This window comes from Labeo rohita, chromosome 21, assembly GCF_022985175.1.
Source record: "Labeo rohita strain BAU-BD-2019 chromosome 21, IGBB_LRoh.1.0, whole genome shotgun sequence".
Classification (NCBI taxonomy): Eukaryota; Metazoa; Chordata; class Actinopteri; order Cypriniformes; family Cyprinidae; genus Labeo; species Labeo rohita.
In genome coordinates this window covers 24516226-24539866 of record NC_066889.1, presented here as the reverse complement: position 1 = coordinate 24539866, position 23641 = coordinate 24516226, and the positions used below count along the sequence as shown (strand labels likewise).

At 34.2% G+C, this 23641-nt stretch overlaps 1 protein-coding gene across 1 annotated transcript in view; it reads right to left on the bottom strand.

Annotated features, from left to right (window-relative positions):
- Window positions 1–11619: 11619 nt before the first annotated feature.
- The window catches only part of LOC127152303 (potassium/sodium hyperpolarization-activated cyclic nucleotide-gated channel 1), a 132398-nt gene continuing 120376 nt past the window's right edge, over window positions 11620–23641 (bottom strand). Inside the window, exon 8 of the mRNA XM_051092884.1 lies at window positions 11620–15917. Within this exon, the coding sequence (XP_050948841.1) occupies window positions 14920–15917 (998 nt within the window). The 3' untranslated portion in view covers window positions 11620–14919. The remainder of the gene's footprint in view (window positions 15918–23641) is intronic.

Here is a 23641-nt window from a genome sequence, read left to right as displayed (position 1 = left end):
ACAGTAAGTAGAGAACCATGGCAGTAGCCAGAAACCGAGGTCCGAACCTCGATAAATTTTTGATTAAATCTTTTACATTTTTAAATTTGCATTTCAGGGGATTAAACCTACGGACATGAAAAACAACTCACAGCAACAGTGTTAAGTAGTCTAATTCTGTGGAAAAAACGCAGGCTTGGCAACACTGTGAGAAAAGGCACTGGCGCAACCTCCGCAGTGTTGCCAGATCCAGCTATAATAAGTGTCTTTGGACTTGTTTTTCCACTTAATTTGAGACTTAATAAAGTTAATAAAGTGGGAATTGCAGTTAAAGATTTAAACTAATTTTGTTTTTTTGTTTATTTTTCAGTTTTTATTTGTTTTCATAACAATATCTGGCAACAGTGCATCACCACCACTTAAACTGACAGGATTCAAGTTGTCATAGGAGATTTAGTTAGATTTAAGTGTTCTTTAAATCATGTAAATTGCGCGTTTACATTCCATTTCTTTTATCACGAAACACGAAAAACAGTCCCGATAACATTTACTGGTTGTTGACATTTGTTCCTTATTATTACTGGAAGAATGTTTGAGAGAATTTTGCCAGAACATTAACTAGAAGGCCATAGCCAGCTATGAGGTCGGACCTCTGTAATTTTTTTATGTTGTACAATTAAGTTTAAACAGTTTGCAAGAATGTTTAACGTCCATGGTGTAACAATGGCAGGGTTAATATTATTGTTGGCCGGAGGCACTGAGTGTTTCAGTGGGGGTCCCCCGGGAAAAATCGCTTTCCGGGAGGTTAAATATGAATTTTTTGACTGGGTTCCCCTGGTAAAATTTGCATTTCAGGAGATAAATCTCATTATTGGAGTCACTTAAAACCACACCAACAGTGTTAAAGTAGCCCAATTCTACAAGAAAACCTCAGACTTGGCAACACTGTGAGTGAGGGCACTGGTGCAGCCTCCATTATGTTGCCAGATCTAGTTATATTAAGCGTCTTTAGTCTTGTCTTTTCCACTTAATTTGAGACTTTAGAAGGTTAATTAAGTGAGAATTGCAGTTAAAGATTTAGACTAATTTCATTTTTAATTTCTTTACTGCGTCATAGAACGCACTTAAACTGACAGTAATCAAGTTGTCATAAGAGATTTAGTCAGATTTGAATGCTCTTTCAATTAAATTGTGCCTTTGTATTCCATTTCCGTTATCATGAAGCCTACAACACAACAAAGACAGCCCTGATCACAGCGTCCTCCTTTTACCAGTTGTTTATGTTTATAAATGCCACATATAAAGACGTCGCCGTCAGCCACTTCAGAGTTCCTTACTAAAACTGGAAGAACATTTTTTCATAACTTTGAGAGAATTTTGCCTAGAGACTAGAGAACCATGGCTATAGCCAGCTATGAGGTTGGACCTCTGTACATTTTTCAAGTTTAAAAATAAAATTTGTTCTCTGAATGACTAATTTGCTGTATAATTAAGTTTAGACAGTTTGCAAGGTGTGAAAATGATTGCTGTGACACTGGCAAAGTGAACGAGGCTTGAGAGAGTTGTGAGTGAGCAGGGTTGCCAGGTTTTCACAGCAAAACCCGCCCAGTTGCTACTCAAAATACGCATTTCTTTACGCATTTTCTTTACGCATTTTCTTTACTAATTCCTAGAACTACTATGACAGTAATATGTATTATTGCATGAATAATAAACAACTGATAAAATTATCCACCCCTAGCCTATAGTAAATTATTAAAAATTTTAATGCAGTGATGCTCAATTTTACAGTTAATCACAGCATTAGATAAAGGCAGGGAAGATCTTGACAAATTTGTTCCCAACATGGCATTATGACCATAATATTCCAATTTTCAGCAATAATTAAATCCGCAGCTTACATAGTGTTTCCATCCTTAGAAAGCATTGCTATTAAATAGAGTCTTAAGTTCTGCAGTGATGTAAACATTGCAATTCAAATCGAGCAAGCTGTCTGGCAATCCTTGCATCATGAATCGTTAAGAACTGAAGGCTGATATCTCTCTGCTAATTTCGTTCCTAGCTCTGTTTCTCAGTAAAATGCAGAGATATGAAAAGTGTAACCATGTGCTTCATAAGCAGAACAAATCTCCAGGAAGAAGCTAATGAGTCTGACATTATATAAAGGCAGTGATCACAGAAACATCTTTCCAGCTAATTAAGAGAAGCCAGTATGGAGTAAACGCCTCACAGAGAGCCACACAGAAAGAAAAAGCATGCTTATGAGAGAAAGCTCGGTATGGGAGATCAGAACTGCCTCTGCTTTTCGAAGAAGCTTCCAGAGAACGTCTGATGTTCTGTTGATGCTGCATGAAACTTTTCCCTCAAAATCAATGCCATGAATGCCCTCGATATCCTTTTAACCTCTCACACCTCGTTTAAACTGAGATTGCAACCCAATGCAGCAAAACTAGAAAGCTCCCATTACAATCAATGTCCCTTTTGATGCACAGCTTCGTTCTAGAGGTATTGCATTGTTCGCTTACATGCTGTTGGATGAGAAAAGCTCTATGGCATATCTTTAGAGATAGTAAACCGCAGCCCTGGCATGGCACAGGTCATGGCAGCTCTATTTTTGTCTTCTTTCAGAGCAGATAAAGTCTGTAATCTTGCTGTGATCACAGTTGGACCGCTGTGTTGCGAGCAGACAGGAGAGCATCATTTTAGATCAGCTCAGATGAGTGAGGATCAGGATGTGAACTTCAGTGAAAAGCTTAGTTTATGTAACCAGACCTGGTCATATGGCACTTCTGAATGCTGCAGAAGAACATGGGTTGTTATGGTTAACTAAACACTTTACAGTATGGTTCCATTTGTAAACATTAGTTAACCACATTAGTCAACTAACTAGAGCTGCCACGATTCCTTGATCCAAAAACTTGATTATAAAAAATCATAATAAAACTCGATTATAAAAAATCTTCTATCGCATTTTGCCCGTTTCGAGTAACGGTCAGAATACCGGAAGTGGCGCATTCCATGAACGAGAATACATGAAGTGCATTATTATACCATTTTCTAAGACTGCATTATATATAAAACCCATTAAAAATATAATAAATCATAATAATATTGTGAATTCACAAACGCTACGATTCAGTTACATAATTAAAATAGGTTTAATATATGCACTTTAACTATTTATGTGCGTGTAGGTTACATACGTGCATCTCAGAGCGGAAGTTATCATTTACATGTGTGGAGCCTCGCAAATCTATCTCTGCATATTGCTGTGAGTTTGAGTTTATTATAACGTTCATCTGGGAACGTAATGTGCGCCATTTCATCAGATTTGCAAGGTAAATCATTTATAAACCTATGTGTATACAGGAGAATACATTATCATATTTCTAAATGTGCTGTTTATCGCAATTTCAAAATAAAAGCTAAAAACACATTTTTGTTAAATAAAGCCAAGATTACTTGCATTTGATACTTTATTTGAACCAATTATTGCCTCTTTGTTATTATATATGTATTTTAAGGAATTTTACTTAAGGAATTAATTTTGCTTAAGTCCATTTTTATTACCTCAAAATTTATTTTAATTATCTGATTACTCGATTAATCGTTAGAATAATCAACCGATTACTCGATTATCAGAATAATTGTTAGTAACAGCCCTACAACTAACAAGGAAAAACACTTCGCATTTATTAATCTTAATGTTAATCTCAACATTTATTAATACATTATTAAAATAAGTTGTATTTATTAACAGTAATTAATGCACTGTGAACTAACTGCTGTAAAGAATATATTGCTCATATTTGTTAGTTAATGCATTAACTAAAAAGTAAAAAAATTAAAAAGGAAATAAAATATACAAATGCTAATTAAGCTTATTTTATTCAAGTTAGTCGCAAAGCGGTAATTTTCATTTAGATAAACTGATGCACTAAAATAAGAAAAACTAACAGCTATATAGACATACTTAAAAATGACAAAAACAACAAAAATACTTTAATTTTAACTAAAATGAAAATTAAAAAATTAAAACTAAAAATGTAAACTAATGCAAAATATTTAGTGCTAATATTAATTGTATTTTTGTGTATATATATATATATATATATATAATTTATAATTTAATATAGACAAAATATTTTAATATATACATGCATGTGTATTTCTATATACATAATAAATATACACAGTACACACACACACACATATATATTATGTACACAAAAACTTTTATTTTGGATGTAATTAATCACAATTAATCATTGCCCAGCACTAAAAATAGTATTTACAAAATATGATAATTTTATCTCAATGATAACAAAATAACACTGTCAAAAAATTAGCCTTTTCATGCTCCTAAACATCACAATTTCTATTATTTCTGTAGATTTTGCAGTTAATTCATCTTGAAGTTTTCATGTTAAGTTTATTTTTTATTTTTTATTTCTTATTTTATTTTGAAACTCAGATTAGCATTGAATGTTCAACATTCAGAATCTATTAGTGTCCTTTTAATATTCACATCCTTTTTTGCAATTGGTTTTCTTTCTTGCATTCATTTGCATATTGAATTGTGATTGGTTGTTTCCTTCTTACATCTATTAAACTGTCTATATCTGCCTTTTTCAATGGAAAAAAGACCCCAGCATTGCATAGATGTATGTTGTACCATTATAACAGCAAACTGAATCGGATACCACATTTCATTTACACAGAATAAAGCGTAACATCTAAAACTTTAATACTATTGTTTTGCTTTTTGTTTCCGTATGAAAGTGCAAATGCAGCTTTTCTATATTGCTTAGGTGGTCAACTGATCAGTCACCCTCTTCTGTTCCAAAAATGCCCTTCATTCGCATCAGACTCATCCTTTTGCCTCACATACCCTCTGTGTACCGTCATCAGGAACCAGCTGCCCCGGACCAGAGCTTCCCAGTGGGGCAGCGGACAAAACAACCTCAGTCAGTGAACAAACCAGTGTTCACAGCCAGAATGTCACCTTGAGAGCTGCAAGCACGAGTTCTGCTTTCATACTGTACCAGTATCCCGGCCGAAACGGAGATATCAGATATCCCAGATCTATTTATCTTTTTGGCCTCATTTGAAAACCTAATTCAAGTGTTCACTGTGAAAAAAATGAAATAATAGAAGTACTTCAAATAGAAGTACATCAGGAATTTTGCGATTAAACAATAATGCGTGTTTTTTTATTCAACATACATGAAAGTTTATTTTTTTGTCCTTGATTTGATTATCTAGGTTATCTAGGAACACATGTTGTTTTATATAGTATCATGCTTAATGTTATAACCTCGAACAATTGCCCCAACAACCTCTGCGAGTTCAATAAACTTTAATAATGTAATTGGCCGGAGCAAGTGGCATAAATTGATCTCAAGGTCTTGACAGAGCCGTAATGAAATTCCGATGTATACACAATCAGATAATAAATCCATACAGCACAAATCCATCTGGAGATATGAATCTTTTTTTTAATTCACTCTCGTTATCAATGCCACCTATCTGCGATACACAGCCATTATGAAATAATGCAATTACAGAAGTCACCTGACACAAAAGATTACTGAGCGACGGCATCCTCCATTACCCAAAGGTAACCTTCAGCTGCGCGGGAAACCAATAAATCAAGAGCTCGTGTTTATCTGTGCTGAGGGGGACTAATGCTAATTCACTTTCTGCCAGCAGTTATTTACGGTGACACAAATTCTGATGAGATGCTTTGGCGTTCTTATTAATATTCATATTCTGAAGATAATAAATCTATCCGTGTGAAACTTTTGCGACCCACATTACATTTTTACATAAACAATGTCATCAGTATTCTATTTATTAAAGTCAAGTATGAATCTCATCAAGTTGTTAAGAATTTTACGTTCGTTCCAAAATAACTATATATTTTAATATACTATATTTAATTTGTAAACTTATGTTCAGCTATTCTTTTTAATATTTAACTATTTTTTTTCTGATCATGAGTCATTAAAGCTTAGTAAATATTGAAGACACAGAGATTTACTTTAAATTTCACAAAGCTGATTACTCAATAAAAACTACCACAGATCATGTTTTCATGCCATTGTAAGTCTTATTTTAACGTAACAAGTGGTTATATCCAAGTGTACAAGTTGTTTACTTACTAGTGATGGGAAGTTCGGATCATTTCACCGACTTGGACCTTTGAGTCTCGTTCAGCAAAATAACAAATCTTTTTTCGTGTCATTTCGTTCATTTTAGTAAAATATAATTAAAATGTTAGGTGTTATTTCCCTAACACATCTACTGCTTACACAAACGTTGATCACACTACAAACAAGACAAAACTATAATGCTATAAGAAACAGACATGATTAATACATTGTTTACCTGGGTCTTTAGTCTATGATTTTCTCACCTCACCTCTTGGGTTTGAGTCATTCGTTCATCTATGCAGTTTGAGCCGGAAAGAGAATTGATTAATTCATCTCTCGAGTTTTCGGGTTCGAGTCGTTCGTTCATCACGTGACAGCCCCATAAGATGAACCCCAAGGACTCCAAAAACCCAAACCTCGAAACAGGTGAACTAATTCCAGCACAGAACCTAATAGGATGTTGCGTATGCGCGACTGAATGAATCACTCCCCGAGATGACTCGTTCGTCCCAAGTCACATTAAAGATTCGTTCAAAAGAACGACCCATCACTACTACTTACGTTTTTTTGAATTAGTCTTCCCATTAACTCCATTATATTGTTCATTTAGACTGACAGAGATGGGTCTGTATTACTTACTATTGAAGAAAGCCTAACGGCTAACTTGTTCACGTGTTCCTTAATAACCAATCACATTACAGCCTTGTTGTTATAAACTCTAAAACTAAAAATAGTTCAGTCTGAAAGTATTGTTTAGCATTGTGATGGAGGTGATTTTCGGTTGTAGCTAGAGGTGATACAGCTCAGACCGGAAACTAACAATGAAATGAATTGTTGAGGGATGATTGAGGCAAAATCACCCTCATTCATTCTGAGTTCTATATTACACCAGTGTATCAGTGAATTGTTGACCAGTGAAATAATGAGTGTTTTCTATGCAGAAAAAAGAAAGATGTGTTATAATAATATAGACTTCTATAGGCTATTTCAATATGAAAACATGGAAACAGTCTTTCATAAACACTGACTTGGTATATACTTATGAAGACTTGCCCTGTTCTTTTGACCTTTTCCGAACCCACAGCTTGCTTTCTTAAATTACTTTTGGAATATGAAAAAATGCTGAATTGACAGTTGCAACTGATAGAAATTCTAGCTGTACTGGTGTCATGTGAAACCCTGCTGTTTTTGCTGACGTTCAGAAGGTTGGGTTGCCTTGAACGCAGCGTTGCCAAGTTGGGCTGCTTTAACACTTTTGCCGCTTTGTTGCTACGGGTTGTTTTTTTTATGTCTGCGGATTGAAGCGACCCAAAATAATGTCATATTTAGCCCCTGGAATGCGACACACAATTTGGCTAGTTTTGAGTAGTAATTGGGTGGGTTTTGTTGTAAAAATCTGGCAACTCCGCCTGAACGGATGAGAATAATATGTGACCCAGGACCACAAAACCAGTCATATGGGTCACTTTTTCGAAATTGAGATTTATACAACATCTGAAAGCTGAATAAATAAGCTTTCCATTGATGTATTGTTTGTTAGGATAGAACAATATTTGGCTGAGATACAACTTTGAATATATGGAATCTGAAATCTAAATACTGAGAAAATCACCTTTAAAGTTGTCCAGATGAAGTTCTTAGTAATGAATATTACTAATCAAAAAATAAGTTTTGAAATATTTACAGTAGGAAATTTACAAAATATCTTCATGGAACATGATCTTTTGCTAATGATTTTTGGCATAAAAGAAAAATCAATAATTTTGACCCATACAATGTATTTTTGGCTATTGCTACAAATATACCCCAGCGACTTAAGACTGGTTTTGTGGTTCAGGGTCACATATTTAAAATAAGGATTTAGTCACTTTAATAAGATATTAAAGTTGTATTATAATATGTGCACTGTTAATGTAGTGGGATAGGTAAGACCAAATTGAAAATTCTGTCATGTGTTTGTTCTGAAAGGTTTTAGTTGAATGTTGGATTTTTTTAACATTTAAAAAACTGAACATTTAAGGCAAGGCGAGTTTATTTTCTGAACTTTACCATGCTCTGTGTGTGTGTACAGAATGTGTGTGAGTTATCCTGCTCATCTCCATGTCACGCTCCTCTTTAAAGGTTTCATCTGTATTCTGCTTTGCATGAATTCCATTAAGAACCATTTGGAATTCTGAACGGATTTGGCTTATGTCAAAGGTCTGCCGCCTCGGCTGGTTTTGTGTTGCCGTTTCATCTTCTCTCTGAGGTAATATGTGAATTAGATTTACAGGAAAACTGACTGCTGTCAGCTGCTGTATTTGGTTTCATGGTAAATAAAAATATTTGGTACAGTATGTAGATTTCTGTTGCTTTCGGTCTGATTCAGTATGCTCATAGTAAAGGTTAGCTGTGGTAGGCTAATACTTCGGAGAAGTATTACGTTACGTCGTCAACTGCTTTGCTGATCTCAGCGTTTCATTTTGCTTCTCAATTTCACTTTTATCACTGTAAGTGTAAATGCACATTCATACACATACATTTGCTTTGGATTATGGTTGAATTGGGATTGATTACATAAATTAGTGACTGCTTGTGATTGATTAGTGAAGCTTGCTGATAGTTTTTTGCAAACTCATAACCCTAAATATTAAATGCGTAATTTGTTTTATTCAAATATGAATGGTACACCTTGTGAAGTCTAATATTATCATGTTTTATGTGTCTGAAACACACAGAAATATTACATTATATTTGTCTTTCAGAATCAGTGTTGCCAAGTCCTCAGTTTTCCCGCAGAATTGGGCTACTTTAACACTGTTGCAGCGCGTTGTTTTTGATGTCCACGGATTGAAGCGACTCCAATAACATGAAATGCGAATTTACCAGAGGAACCCCGACAAAAAATGTGTATTTTATCCCCTGGAATGCAAGTTTTAGTGGGTGACTCCCCTTGAAACGCGATTGGGTTGGTTTTGTTGTAAAAATCTGGCATCCCTGTTCAGAATTCTCAACTTGGTAACCCAAAACTCTAACTTTGAATGTTATTAGAATTTGAAAAAAATCTAAATCAAATCTAAATCAAATTTTATTAAAAATGTAAATTAATAATTAACAATTATTAGGGAATTAAAATAATAAACAGAAGAATAAATAGTTTTAAAAATCACAAATACAATTCTATCACAAATATTGAATTAGTTTATGATTGTTTCACCTTTTTAAGATAAATATCATATACAATAGCTTTTTATATAATCAAACATCTTAAAATTGTATTTTTATAATTAGTTTTTATATTTAAGGGTAAAATAGAAGTAAGGGTGTTATGAATTCCTGATTTATAACCTAGTTTTGGTTATTAATCAAACCTTACAGAAGATTTGCATATGAAGAGAAGCAAATGTTTCATTCTGTCTGAGACTTATTAGGCATACAGACGTCTAATAATCCCTATTGTGGAGTGTGAATTATGAATCCAAACTGTGTGTAAGGTGTCCTGTTAATCAGAACTAACCGTGAGAGGGTTCTGTCTCAATGTATGAATACTTCATGACTGATAACTGCATCCGAGGGTAATGAATGGAAATCCTGACCATCCCAAAGAGATCATTTTTCATTTCGCCACAGGAGTCACTGACATTCCTTCTCTGTTTCTTTCTCCAAATTTATATTTCATTCTCTCCCACTGTCGCTCTGCCACACGCTTACTTTTTATCTCCATACTTACACAACACAGCAAGAAGAGAAAGGATGAAACAAGATGACCTTTACGCTAAGAAACTATATTTCTGCAACACATTTAAACGGTTTCATTATGACATTTAAAGGAGAAGTTCACTTCAAGTAAATTTACAGATAATTTACTCTCCCCCTTGTCGTCCAAGATGTTCATGTCTTTCTTTCTTCAGTTGTAAAGAAATTGTTTCTTGAGGAAAACTTTCCTGAAATGTATTGCTATGTATAGCAAGTTTGAACTTCCAAAATACAGTTTAAATGCAGCTTCAAAAGGCTGAAATGTTTTCCTCAAGAAGCATAATTTCTTTACAACTGAAGAAAGAAATACATAAACATCTCGGATGACAAGCTGGTGAGTAAATTATATGTACATTTTTGCTCTGGAAGTGAACTTCTCCTTTAATTTAATTTCTGTTACATAAGTTCCCTTTAAAAAAAAAGCATAGAGTAAACTTTATCATTTTGTCAGAAGTGCATTTTCATTTATGGCTACAGCATTTTAAAACAATGTTTTCACACACACATAAACATATACACAGACAGAAAAGAAGAAAATTGCAAAGTGACCCAAATGAAATCCGTCACATTTTTGTCATGCTGTATGATGGTTAAACTTGCAAAAATTATTTTGACTCAAAATTTTAATCGTAATGATTGTTGTCATTTGAGACATGTATTGCACTTAATAAGCACAAACCAACAGAATGTAAAAAAACTCATGCACATTGTTTATTTGACCTCATCTGTTGTACTGATTATAGGCTGTTTATTATATAAATTAATATCAAATACCTATGCACTCTCTCTGTCTACATTGTGAACAGTGGTAAAACACAAAAAAATTCTGAAAAACAGTGAAATTCCTAATAGTAATTCCAGTAATTCCAAATCGCAATAATGTTTCTCTCTATTAAAACGGTTAAACGGTTAAAACTTAAGCGGTTGAGTAAGTGCATTTATTCAGCAACCACAACCACTTTTTAACAGAGAATCCCTAATTTGGCGATTTGAACTCGTTATCTGGCAACCGCACACATGAAAGCTCACAAAGTAGAGGCGTGTATAGCAGTCTGCAATGTTTTGTCTTTTTTTTTGTGATGAAAATAAAGTTGTTTTTAGATTTAGTATTTTTTTTTTAAATTCATTTTAGTGTCGTCTTTTATCGTCAATGATATTGCATATTGATTTAGTCACAATATCCTTTATTGACCTTATCGTCTCATTTTAGTCATAGGAAAAAGCTTGACACAACACTACACCGCTGATTATTTTTATTTTTTGTCCATGAGGGCAATGTTAAAATCTGAACTCATTCATAACGGATTATAAAACGGATAGTTCTGGTGTTTAATTCTGATTGGCTGAGCCACATGTTGTAAATTACTCTACAAACATACACCTTTGTTTATGTTTGTGTGTTGCTTGGCAACCACTTTGTTGCGTCCACAACTGTTTCTGAGGAACTACATTGTTTGGTGGAAGAATGCTGTATTTATATCATTACATTTTATTTGCTCCGTTTTATTTTGTGAAACCTTACTACATTTATGGAATAAATGAGCCACGTGAAGCTGTGGTTCACAGTGAATTTATAACAGTTAAGGGGTGTTGTTAGACGCAAAGCTGTGTAATTGCATACCTCAACAAGTCAAGCATTTTGAGTTATCATTCATGTCTGTAGATGATGAAACTAGCAATAAATAAAACAAGCAAATGTCAAAGATTAACAAACAGCAACTCATCACAAAAAGCACACTGAAGCCTGGTGGTAAATGGCAATAGTTCTTTTATTTTTTTTTCTCTATATTTTAAAGGTTTATTATTTACAAAGAAATAAAATAAAACAAAAAAGAATGAAAATCAAAAGAATTTTTTGACAAACACCGTTTGTCTGCATATAGGTGTAAGAAAGTATACATTTACCTTTCTTTATTCAGGATCAAGTAGCTAATTGTTCATGTATATGTATTGAATGTTTTTTCCCCATTTTTTTTATTCTTTTTTATTTTTTAACCCAAGCATTGGTGTACATGAACAAGCATAATGGAAAAAAAATAGCTGAGATTAAGAAGAGCTTGAGGCCTGTTCTAGAATCTTCCAACTTTTGCATCACATCATTAAACATATCAAACAGAATGATTTCACCTGAATCGCGGAGGCTGCGAACCAACCGTTTTGGTTTTTCCCTTTATTTAAACATCACTCCTCCTTGTTCTTTTGCATTGTTCATTTCCCATCACATAAACACATATATGATAAAAACAAATTAAAAAAACAAACATACGAAGATATGTGCTGGTTTTCTTAAACACCTCCTCGGAAAGTGACAGCATTCTCTTTTCTAGTGTATTGTTGTATGAACGCCTCTCCGCCCCAATCCCGGAATTCTAACAGTGTTTAAAGCTGAGAGGAAAAAGCACATTAACACGGGAAGCGTTCCCCTCCGAAGGCAAGTACAGTATCAAAAAATAGCAGATACCCAGAGTACCGCTGACCATCCTATCTGTACACTAGTTTCTATACACTATGGCATAGCAGGAGTTAAGCGCTTTTTGTTATACGTTATATAACACACAGGTCCTCCTGACGCCCCGGAGGCCGGAGGATGGAGGATGTGATTCTGGATGATGTAGCAACTCCTTTACAGTAGTTAACCAACTAACGTATGAGTTTCTGCTTCTAGGTTTCTCTCTCTCTTTAAACAGAAAGTGCAATTCACAATGAAAGTTGTTTCACTTTGGCCAGTTTCATTCCACACAACAACAAAAACCGAACATCAGTGGCTTTAAAGTTACGTCCCACACACATTAAACCCATGATCTATTGTGATTCCAGCGGATACTGATTTGTACTGTTAGTTTTTCACTAGTATGTTAGTCGCACAAGCCGAGCAAATGTCTATTTGCTCCAATACGTTTGGCCATTCCCATTGCTTTTTGTTCTCGTCGGAAAACATTGAACATACACGTATACATTTGTTTACATACACGTGTGCGCGAGTGCGCACACACGAATCACACTCATAAAATGAACAGGATGAAACATGGCTATAGTTTAGGCACAAATACTTAAGAATGTCCTTTTCGTGAAAATTCAATGCTTCTGATACGCACAGAGAACGTCTAGGCAGACAATAAACAAAAAACATAATCTCACAATACATTTAAACGTCAACGTTTTTAAATAGTTTCTCTTTTTAAGTATTCGTGACAATGCATGCGTTTATGGTCGCTGTATGGGATTTGCACTGGTACAGTACTGACACAAGTGGGTTTATTTTTTTTTTCTTTTGAAGTATCAGCGTCTTTTAAACATTGTGCAAGGGGGCTTGGAGACTTTGCACAGGTCAGATTCGTTTTTGCGTCGTTCTACCAATTTTGGTAGCGGTATTGAAAGAATAAATTAATCATAAATGGGGGTCACTGCTAATAGTCACCCCCAATACAGATGACTGACATGCGATTTCAAAGTCTTAAGCCCCAAACTGGATGAATCGACATACTGTACGGGAGAGATAAAAACCTTAATGCAAAGCAGCTTCTGTTTTTCTTTCTTCAAACATCTATGTTTGTCCATCTATCCTTTCAGATAGTTACATTTTGATAATTGTGTCTTCAGTGCCATCGTTTTACAGATTTTTGACTTAAAGGTTGATGTGTTTTTGCAAAACTAGCAGAGCGTTAGTAAGTAAATACATAAATAAATGAATGTTTTTCACAGTCTTTAAATGTTAAATGCAAAAATAACGGAAAATGCATAACCAAAACATCTACTTCTAGGTAATATTATGAAGTTGGAGTAGTGTGTGCATCCATTAATACTGATCCATGAGAAAAACACCATTAATATAAAACAAATTGTTTTGCCTACGGCTTCCTTGTGTTACAACAACCCAAGAAAATGATCAAATGAATCAGGGATTGTAAAACGTAAATGATGATGTAATGTAGGCAAAATGCATTTGACCAGTGTGATATTTTTGAATACAGATATTGACTGTACAGTTGTAATGCTACTATTTGCATTAAGGTTTTCTTATCTCTAATGAATGCTTCTGATGTTTGTTGTCACATATTACCATTTGAATATATATATATATATTTATATATATGCATATATAGGCATTACCCAGGCGGCTGACAGAGATAAGACATTGCCATGTTTGAGAAATGCACCACACATTACTTTTGTAAATACTAGTTCTACAAAACTATGTACAACACACATATAGGTAATCTTTATATCACAGTCTATTGCATAATGGTGATAATCTTTAGTTTTATAAATATTGTAAATGTACAGTCTTTAAGTGACATTTCGTAATGTCCGTCCCGTTCTGAAATTAGAAAATAAAACCATCCGATTTGAGCACGCATCCTTTGTAAAAATAAATTAAAGTAAAAATAACAGAAAAAAATACATTTATTCCCTTTAATGCACTGTCTTGAAACTGCACGACACAAAGTATTGCAGAGATCGAAACCGCACCTTGATTTGACGCTCCAAGCATTTTCTCATATTATTTGTTTTTCCAGCCGCTAAGTTTTAGATGTGCTTTGTAGACATTTCAGTATATCCCAGGTTTGATTTGCGCAAACATTTTCCACAGTGATGCCAAAAGCTGCTGAATGCTGGACTTGTTTTGTCGTCTTCTCGTCGAGAACAAAAAAAACGATAAAGAAAACACATTCAAAAGCATTCCAGTAACGAAAAAAACAAAAACATCAACAGAAAAGAACATCTTCAGACACGTTATAGTCACATATGTTAGAGAGGAAGACTTGCGTTTATACTAGAGTATCTTTTTTTTCTTTCCCGTATGGTCAATGCCAAATATTCTAGTTGGATTTGCACATATATATATTTGTATAATATACATTCTTAAGTTGAAGGGGAAGTGTGTCTAAAATATAGTACAAGGGATTTCTGTACAGGATAGCTATGAGGTTATTCTTTTTTTATCTCAGAGGAAGTTGGAGAAAAGTCTATTCCCCATTTTTTCAGTCTCTCCGTAAAAATCAATCAAAATATCTTTTAAAAAAATGAACATGAAAAAAGTAAAACGGGATCATAAATTCGATGCGAACCGCATCTTGTCTTGTTCCGTCTCTGTACTGCTTAAGACTGCCGACTCTCTCCTGGAGCCCGTTGAATCCCTGTGCTGGGCGCTAGAGGGCGCCGTGCGCACCGGCGGTAACGCGCCCGATGACATCTGCCGGAAAAGGGCAACCCTCTGTGGGACGTTGGTGCGGATGCCGCTTTGCAGGACGGAGCCCGGGGCCTGGACGCCTGCCGCGGATCCCATGGGTGGCTGAATGGAAGCGAGCGATTCGCCCGACGTGGGATGTGCCCGGGCAGCCAATGAGGTCTCGTGGGGCAGTGACGGCTGCGAGGCGGAGAGGTGGCGTATGTCCTTGCTCAGGCTGCCTGACTGGAGCGCCTGCGCGCTCTTGTGGACGTCGCTCCTCTGAGGGGACGCCCCTTGCGATTGCTGCGGCGGTTGTTGCGGTATGGAGGCAGGCGAGGCCTGCTGGGGTAAGGGTTGCTGTACAAGGGACAGTTGGGAGGCCGTCGGCGATCCGTACTGGAATGTTCGGCTGGCTATAGGCGTTTGCACCGGGGGACTACAAATGGACGTGGTGAACGAACAAGGGGACATGATGGCCCCCGCCGGCTGCTGCAAGGGCGTAGGGGGATTCGGGGAAGAGGTGCTCAAGTTGCCGTGAGAAACGCTCGGCGCCGAAAACGTGACGCCCTGCACGCGGCCTGACGGGGTGATAGTGGCGGAGGTGCTGTAGCTTAGTGGGGCGGCCTGCTGCTGTAATTGGTTGTTCCCAAGAATAGCAGTCGCTGTAGTGAACGGTGGCTGGGCGGGAGAGTTAATGATGGAGTTTCCAGACATCGGCGTGGAGTTCATCCCCGTGACCGATTGCTTCCGATCCACCATCATCACCATCTCTCGGTCCTGCCGGATGATCTGCTTCAGCAGCTCGTTCTCCTGAGTGTTGAAGACGCCAGCGTTCAGATCCTTCTGGAATTTCTGAAGCAGGAGTGAATTCTTCTTCCCTGTTTGGGGGGCGAAACCGTACGACAATCAGTTTTAAGTCGGGGCTGGTGGGTAACAGCTAGACTAAATTGGGCAACAAGGGGTGTTGAACAGTGAGAGGAGAAGCACAAAGGTATCACAAATGTAGAAAGGGGAGGCTAGTCCTAAGTTGAGATTTTGAAGTACGACTCACTTTGGAGGTGCTTACCTCATGTGGTTATGCACTCACATTTGTTTTCCACTAGCGCTAGAGCAAATACACACATTTTGAGTCTAAAACATCACATCTCTGAGCACACCACTGATCAAGTACGAGTTTCGTTACCTTGCTGAAAATCAAAACTTGTTGTTTGCTTGTTGAAGTTGGTCTTTTTGTTGGTTTTAGAGGGGTTTTAGTTGTGGACAAGCTTGGCCAGGCTAGGAGACCAGATACAGTAGATCGGTTGTTTATTGTTTGTTTTTCAGCAGGGTATCTAGTACTACTTTTAATAGAGCAAACACACAGTTTTATTGCACTACGCTGAGTAATAGTAGGCCTTTACTCTGAAAAAATCTGTCCTAAAAGCCTGTCCTGAGGATATTTTTGGCTATAAAATTAGTTGTAGTTGTCGTATTGATGACTTTTATTGTCTCTTCTTTTAAGTAGTTGCTTTTTATTGTCCATCTATGCTGATAGCTAGGCGAAGCTAGGTTTTTGTGGGCATTTACAATGGAGGACTAGGAGTGTCAATTCAAAAATCCGTTTCAAAACAACAAATAAATTAAAAAGTTTAAAGTTAGTTTAATGTAATAGTAAATAAAATTAATTTAGCATAAGAATAAATGGGCAGTTTTAAAAAATGAATAAAGAAAAGCAATTAGCAATTTTTTTTTATCAATTTAAATATATAAATATTGAATATACACTACCAGTCAAAAGTTTTTGAAAAGTTAAAAGTCTCTTCTGCTCACCAAGCCTGCATTTATTTGATCCAAAGTACAGCAAAAACAGTACAATTTTGAAATATTTTTACCTTTTAAAATAACGGTTTTCTATTTGAATGTATTTTAAAATGTAATTTATTAATGTGATCAAAGCTACATTTTAAACATCAATTAAAAAAAAATAATAACTATTTATTTGCCAATTTGAAAAGTGAGAATTGCATTTTTATTTTTTATTTTTTTGTAACTTCTAGACCTCCATAGTTGACATATAGGTAGAATCATTGATTGGTGCAACTAATAGTCATCTGTTTGTGGGTTACTGTGAAATAAATGCCATAATGTATAAAGTTGTAACCAGAAACAAAGAAAATCAAGTTTCTAAAAAATGCTAGAAGGTTATTAGGGTTTCAAATATGAATTTAACTTCAATGTGCCAAATGGATTTAGACCAGTTTCTTTTACTCAAGTCAGTTTTGCTTCTATCGTAAATGAAGGATGTATCGATTTTTCCATGAACCTCTACTATTACTGCCCTTTTGTACACAATAGCTGAGCATAGCTCTATTGTTACATAAGATGACGGAGTAAGGCTCTTATGAGCTGAAGGCATAAAGCAATAGGCTATCAATCTCTCAGCCATAGCTGTAAGAACGAATCAGGCAGGAGGTTTTTAAAATTCAAGGTGAAAGCACAGTTTCACAACCCAGCTGCTGTGAGACATATAAAGTTTTACAATCAAGCTGTCTGCAGCGTTGAGCGCAGAGCTGTTACATATTTAATCATTAAGGAAGACTATTATACGATTTTGTGATTAGAGAAAGAAAATGACAGTTTAGTATGAATGTTTTGACAGGTCATTTTATTATTTTGGGAGTAGTTTATGGTCTTGCGATGCATCAAGACAGGTGATGATAATCACTGAATCAATGCTGCATCATAAATAATATTTAAACTTTGCACGTTGCATGAATAAAATTGTATTTTATTTTTGGAAAACCATGCATAAATGGTCACGACTACCTGTCAGGCATCACTGAAATAGCAGTTAATTTCAAATCACACTTGTCTTTGTGACAACACTGGCATTTTATAAAGTTTTCAACACATACCTACTGAATTTGAGAATTTTTACAATAAAATATTTATATTTTATATAAATATTTTTTACACTACCAGTCCAAAGTTTTTGAACACTAAGATTGTTTTTTTTAAAGAAGTCTGTTCTGCTCACCAAGCCTGCTTATATTTGATCCATAATACAGCAAAACAGTAAAATTTTGAAATATCTGTACTATTTAAAATAACTGTTTTCTATTTGAATATATTTTAAAATGTAATTTATTCCTGTGATCAAAGCTAAATTTTCAGCATCACTACTCCAGGCTTTAGTGTCACATGATCCTTAATAAATCATTCTAATATGCTGAATTTCTGTTCTAGAAACATTTTTTATTATTATTATCAATATTTAAAAATAGTTGAGTACAGTTCTTTTTCAGGATTCTTTGATGAAAGATCCAAATATCAATAATTTTCTGATTTAGCAATTTAAAGCATCCTGGCTCAATTTTTATTTAGCAAGGATGCTTTAAATTGATCAAACGTTATTTATAATGTTACAAAAGATTTCTATTTCAGATAAATGCTGTTCTTCTGAACTTTGTATTCATCAAAGAAACCTGAAAAAAATTCTACTGAGCTGTTTTTAACATAATAATAATAATAATAATAATAATACATGTTTTTTGAGCAGCAAATCAGAATATTAGAATGATTTCTGAAGGATCATGTGACTGGAATAATGATGCTAAAAATGCAGCTTTGAAATCACAAGAATAAATTACATTTTGAAAAATATTCAAATAGAAAGCAGTTTTTTTAAACTGTAAAAATATTTCAAAATTTTACTGTTTTTGCCGTACTTTGGATAAAATAAATGTAGGCTTGGTGAGCAGAAGAGACTTCTTTAAAAAAACATTAAAAAACTTACTGTTCAAAAACTTTTGACTTAATTTGCAATGCAAATTCATTTATGGGATTGTAATTATTACGCATTAAATGTTAATATGTTGCATTTTTCAATACTTTTTTGTTTGCTTCACATCAAAGTTTGCAACACTGTGTTATTTTATATAAATAATGTTTTTGGAGAACGTCTTTTGACTTGAACTTTTAAAATCCCTATAGAGAAATGAAAGGGAAAAAAAACCTTAATAAACGAAGATGTGGCTTAAAAGTGGACACAGAAGATTTAATGTGATATGAAAATAATATTTTTGGGGGGTTTTTTGAAAAAATTATGTGAACATAAGCCATCAGCACCAGATGGATGATGATTTAACTTAAAATGAAAACAACATGATCTGCTATTAAAGGGATAGTTCACCCACAAATGAAAATTCTGTCATTAATTACTCACCATCATGTCATTCCAAACCTGTAAGACCTTCGTTCATCTTCAAAACAAATTAAGATATTTTTGATGAACCCTTTCTGACCCTGCATAGAGAGCAACACAATACACACTCAAAATAACTTATTTTGTGTTCTGAAGATGAACGAAGGCCTTACTAGTTTGGAACGACATGAGGGTGAGCAATCAACGACAGAATTTTCATTTTTGGGTGAACTGTCTCTTTAAGAACATAATGTGGTAGTGCAGGACATTAACTGTCAAGATGAAGGAATTTCAACACTGTCCTAATAGCTTACTGTAATACGTATATTTTATTTAAGACCGTTCGCATGGGAGGAAGCGATCAATAACCAATAACGCAGTGTTTCGGCACTATGTCATTTGCTATTAGCCAAGGCAGAAAATGAGAGATATCATATGTCACTGGAGAAAGAAAGGGGCACTTGAGGATGAACAAGTCTGGTCTCGACAGGAACGCTTATTCAGGGGGACAGGAATAACGTGTACATAATCGCGGTAAGGACAAAGACCTCCTGGAGGCGTCTCTGAGGTTTTACAGGCCTGTCGTGTCCTCGCATATCCAAATATACACAATTTCCTTGTTCGCCGTGCGTATCGACTAAGTCTGGTAGCGGTAAACATGGCTGGGTGAATTTTATAGACAGGCAGTCAGACCTGAGATGGGGAAAAATAGTGACTGATTGCCCCTGATGTTTGCAACCCACCCTGAGAGAAATGGCCTTTGCGTATTTGTTCTCAGAAGGCAAAGGCCTCGATCTGTAATCTACTGGAAGCCACAGTGAAATGTATCCAGATGAACACTGAAGAGACTACGGTCTACCTCTAAATGATCACGCACTGTACGTCTATAGACTTACATGATGTCTGAAAAGAAGTTTGGAGGTAGTGTGAATTCTGTGAATGAGGAGTTGATCAAAAACATGTTATTTACTGGACTCAAGGGCTAGTGGAGAAGGGGATCTAGACAAGGTCCTTCCAGATCAATCATGACCTTTAAGGCATAGATGTTCTTTGACATCCTTGCAGGAACTCTTGAGTTGCTACTGTATGTCATGTTTTATTGATCAGGTCTTGCTATTAACTACATCTACAGGGATTTCTTTAGGAAATTATGTAATCTAGGGTTATACAAAACCAAGAATTCGGCATTCAGTGGCCCCAAAAAATATTTGGAACTTACGTTTAAAAATGCATGTCATTGCATTACATAACAAAATATGAAAACCAAGTGGCATTAAATGAAAAGAATGCAATGTCAAGTCAAAGTGATGTAATTAGTAATCTAATCAGCTTTGAAAACATAAGTAATTTATGCATAAACAACCTTGTGGACTGACAAATGTTTATGAACCCTTTTACGCATAGAGAATATTGAATTGATATGTTGATTTTATTGTAGTGAATTAATGACATTAATTCTAAATGTTCAGCAACATCATATTTAATGCATCGTTTTTTAAAAAAAACTACAATTGTGTGTGAAAAAAAAAAATCAAAATATTCAGTATTTTGTAAGCCTAAAATAAATACATAAATGAATAAATAAATAAATTTAGGCTTTTAGAGAAAATTAAATTAATATGTTGATTTTATTGTAGTGAATTAATGACATTAATTCTAAATGTTCAGTACCATAATATTTAATGCATTGTGTACAAATAAACAATAGTGCGGAGGAAAAAAAAAAAAAAAAAAAAAAAATATATATATATATATATAGTTTTTTTCCCCTGCATTATTATTAGTATATTAATAATAATAATTATTATATATTATATAAAATAATATTTATATTAATTGTATATATTAATTATATTTTAAATTTTCAGTAACATCATATTTAATGCATTGTGTACAAATAAACAATAGTGCGAAAATATATATATATATATATAGTTTTTTCCTGCACTATTATTAATATATTAATAGTAATTATTATATTAATTGCATATTAATTATATTATAAATGTAAATGTTCAGTACCATCATATTTAATGCATTGTGTAAAAATACAATAGTGTGAAAAAACTATATATATATATATATATATATATATATATATATATATATATATATATATATAACAATAAAATCAATATATTCAATGTTTTGTAAGCCTAAAACAAACAAATAAATGTATTTATCATTATTTATTTTATCTATCTTTATTTTATTTTAGGCAATGTTGACTTTTAATGTAGTGAATTAATAAATTAATTTTGACATATAAATAGTTTGATATACATATAAAACAATTTTATTTCTTTATTAATAATCTTAATATTTCTGTACAATTGCAAAATGTACACTATTATATTTCTACTATTTATATTCTAATATATATAATATATATTTCTAATATTTGTATACTTGTATTTCTAAACCTGTGCACTATTTTTCTAAAGTATACATTTTTAATGCTTTAGATGCTGTCAGTACATCCAAATTGTAATGTATGTTCAGTTCACTGAACCGAATAAAAATGTAAACATTATCCACAAATACCTATGCATACATATGAACATACAGATATTTTTAAGTATATATTTCAGATGTTTCTCTTAAAATTCCTTAGAAGTAAAAACAGACATTGTGTACATACAGTAAGAGTGCTAATCAATGTCTTGGAAGAATTTGATGAAAAATTTTAGTTCACATTACAATAATTTGCTGTTATTTTGGCTAATCTTTTCACAGGTTAAGACATTTTTAAGACCAGTGCTTAGTTTTAAGTAAAACTCAATTTTCTCTCAGTCTCATTGTTTAGAAGAAATCATTGAATAGCTTTTCTTTCCTGTGGGGAGTTTTGGCAAAAATATTATGTGAGACTGCCACAACATTTGACTGTGAGCAAGAAAACTTCTAAAACAGACATTCTGAACATTGCTTTAGCATTGATTTCACAGTAACCCACCGTCTCTTTATTACATTGGGCTTGTATAGAGAAACACACTTCTCCACTGGATGTTCTTAGATATTCAGCAGAACGGAACATTCTATTTCACCTCTAAGCTTGACGGCCTCCGCTGAGACACATTAGCCCTCTGCTGCATTCTTCTGGGGCTGAATGGGAATACTGGGCTTCATTCCTTTGTATCTTTGTCGCTAAAGATGCCTAATAACCTGGAGTCTGCCTCCCATTCTCTAATTAACGAGTGGAACACAGTGAGCCGTGAATGTGGCACACCATTGAGCTCAAACACCTTACCAGGTGGCCATCATGATGTTTGGACCATGGCTATAAATAGGCAGAGAGAAAGCTGCCTTCTGTATATTTTAGATTTTGTTGCTAACAGGTAAAACTATGTAAATTAGAGATCAGAGTTCAGTTTTACCTGAGTTTAGGTATATGAAGTGTAAATAGAGGTTGCCACAGTCATTCACCAGGTCAGCTTTAAAATCCAAAAATTGCAAATGACTGAACATTATGTAAATTAATCGTCTAAGAGTCTAAAGAAATCTGTGTGTTTCAAGCTAAGTACCTACAATTAGTGGCAACACTATAATTTTACTACATTTATCAGTATTATAACACTAGTTAATCTGTTTTTTGTAAAAGCTTTTCCGTTAACAAGATATTTTTCTATCAAGTAAATTTAAAACTTCATTAAAGTGATTTGTAGCCTTTCCATTAACAAGATACATTTTCTATCAAGTGGCTTTAGAACATATTTTTGAGTTTTATAAGTTTAAAAGTCACTTTTTTGTGGACTGCTCTTCTATTTATTTATGTATTAATCTCCATTTTTCCTATTGGGACATTCAATGTCGACTCAATCAGAGGTCCCTGTCTCAAATTTTTGTTTTTGTTATTTTTTTCTGTAGGAAGACAAACATATATAGTTCTGAAAGCCAAAATGGTAAAAAAATGTAAAAAAGATGTATATTTTCTGAGTAATCCACTTATTTGTAGAGGGGGGGTCAAAATGACAAGTTTCACCTGAGATTTGGAGTCAAATAACAGGGTTGTAGAAATGACTTTAGAAAGCTGGCAGCTTCATTATTTGTTTTTTTACACAGAGATTGGTAGCTCTATTAGTATAATCTGTTGATTTTTGTTTTTATTATATGCAAATATTGACAGTTCAAAAATGGCAAAAAGGTTAAAGAAGATTAAAGATATCTTAATATCCTTTTAGATTCTGGTTCTTAACAAACTTTCTTTTTGGTGTCTTAATTTTAAAGGCCCTTGATGATTCAGTCCTAGAGATATTAGGAACTTAATGCAGCTCCATGAGTAAATTGGCAAATTGTGCACATTTTCAGTGGTCAAAAACCAAATGTACAGAAAATCTACAGAAAAAAAAAAAAAAAAGTAACACAATCAAAAATTTGAGCCAGGGAAGTTTCTGAAATTTGGTTGATTTGACACAGAATGAC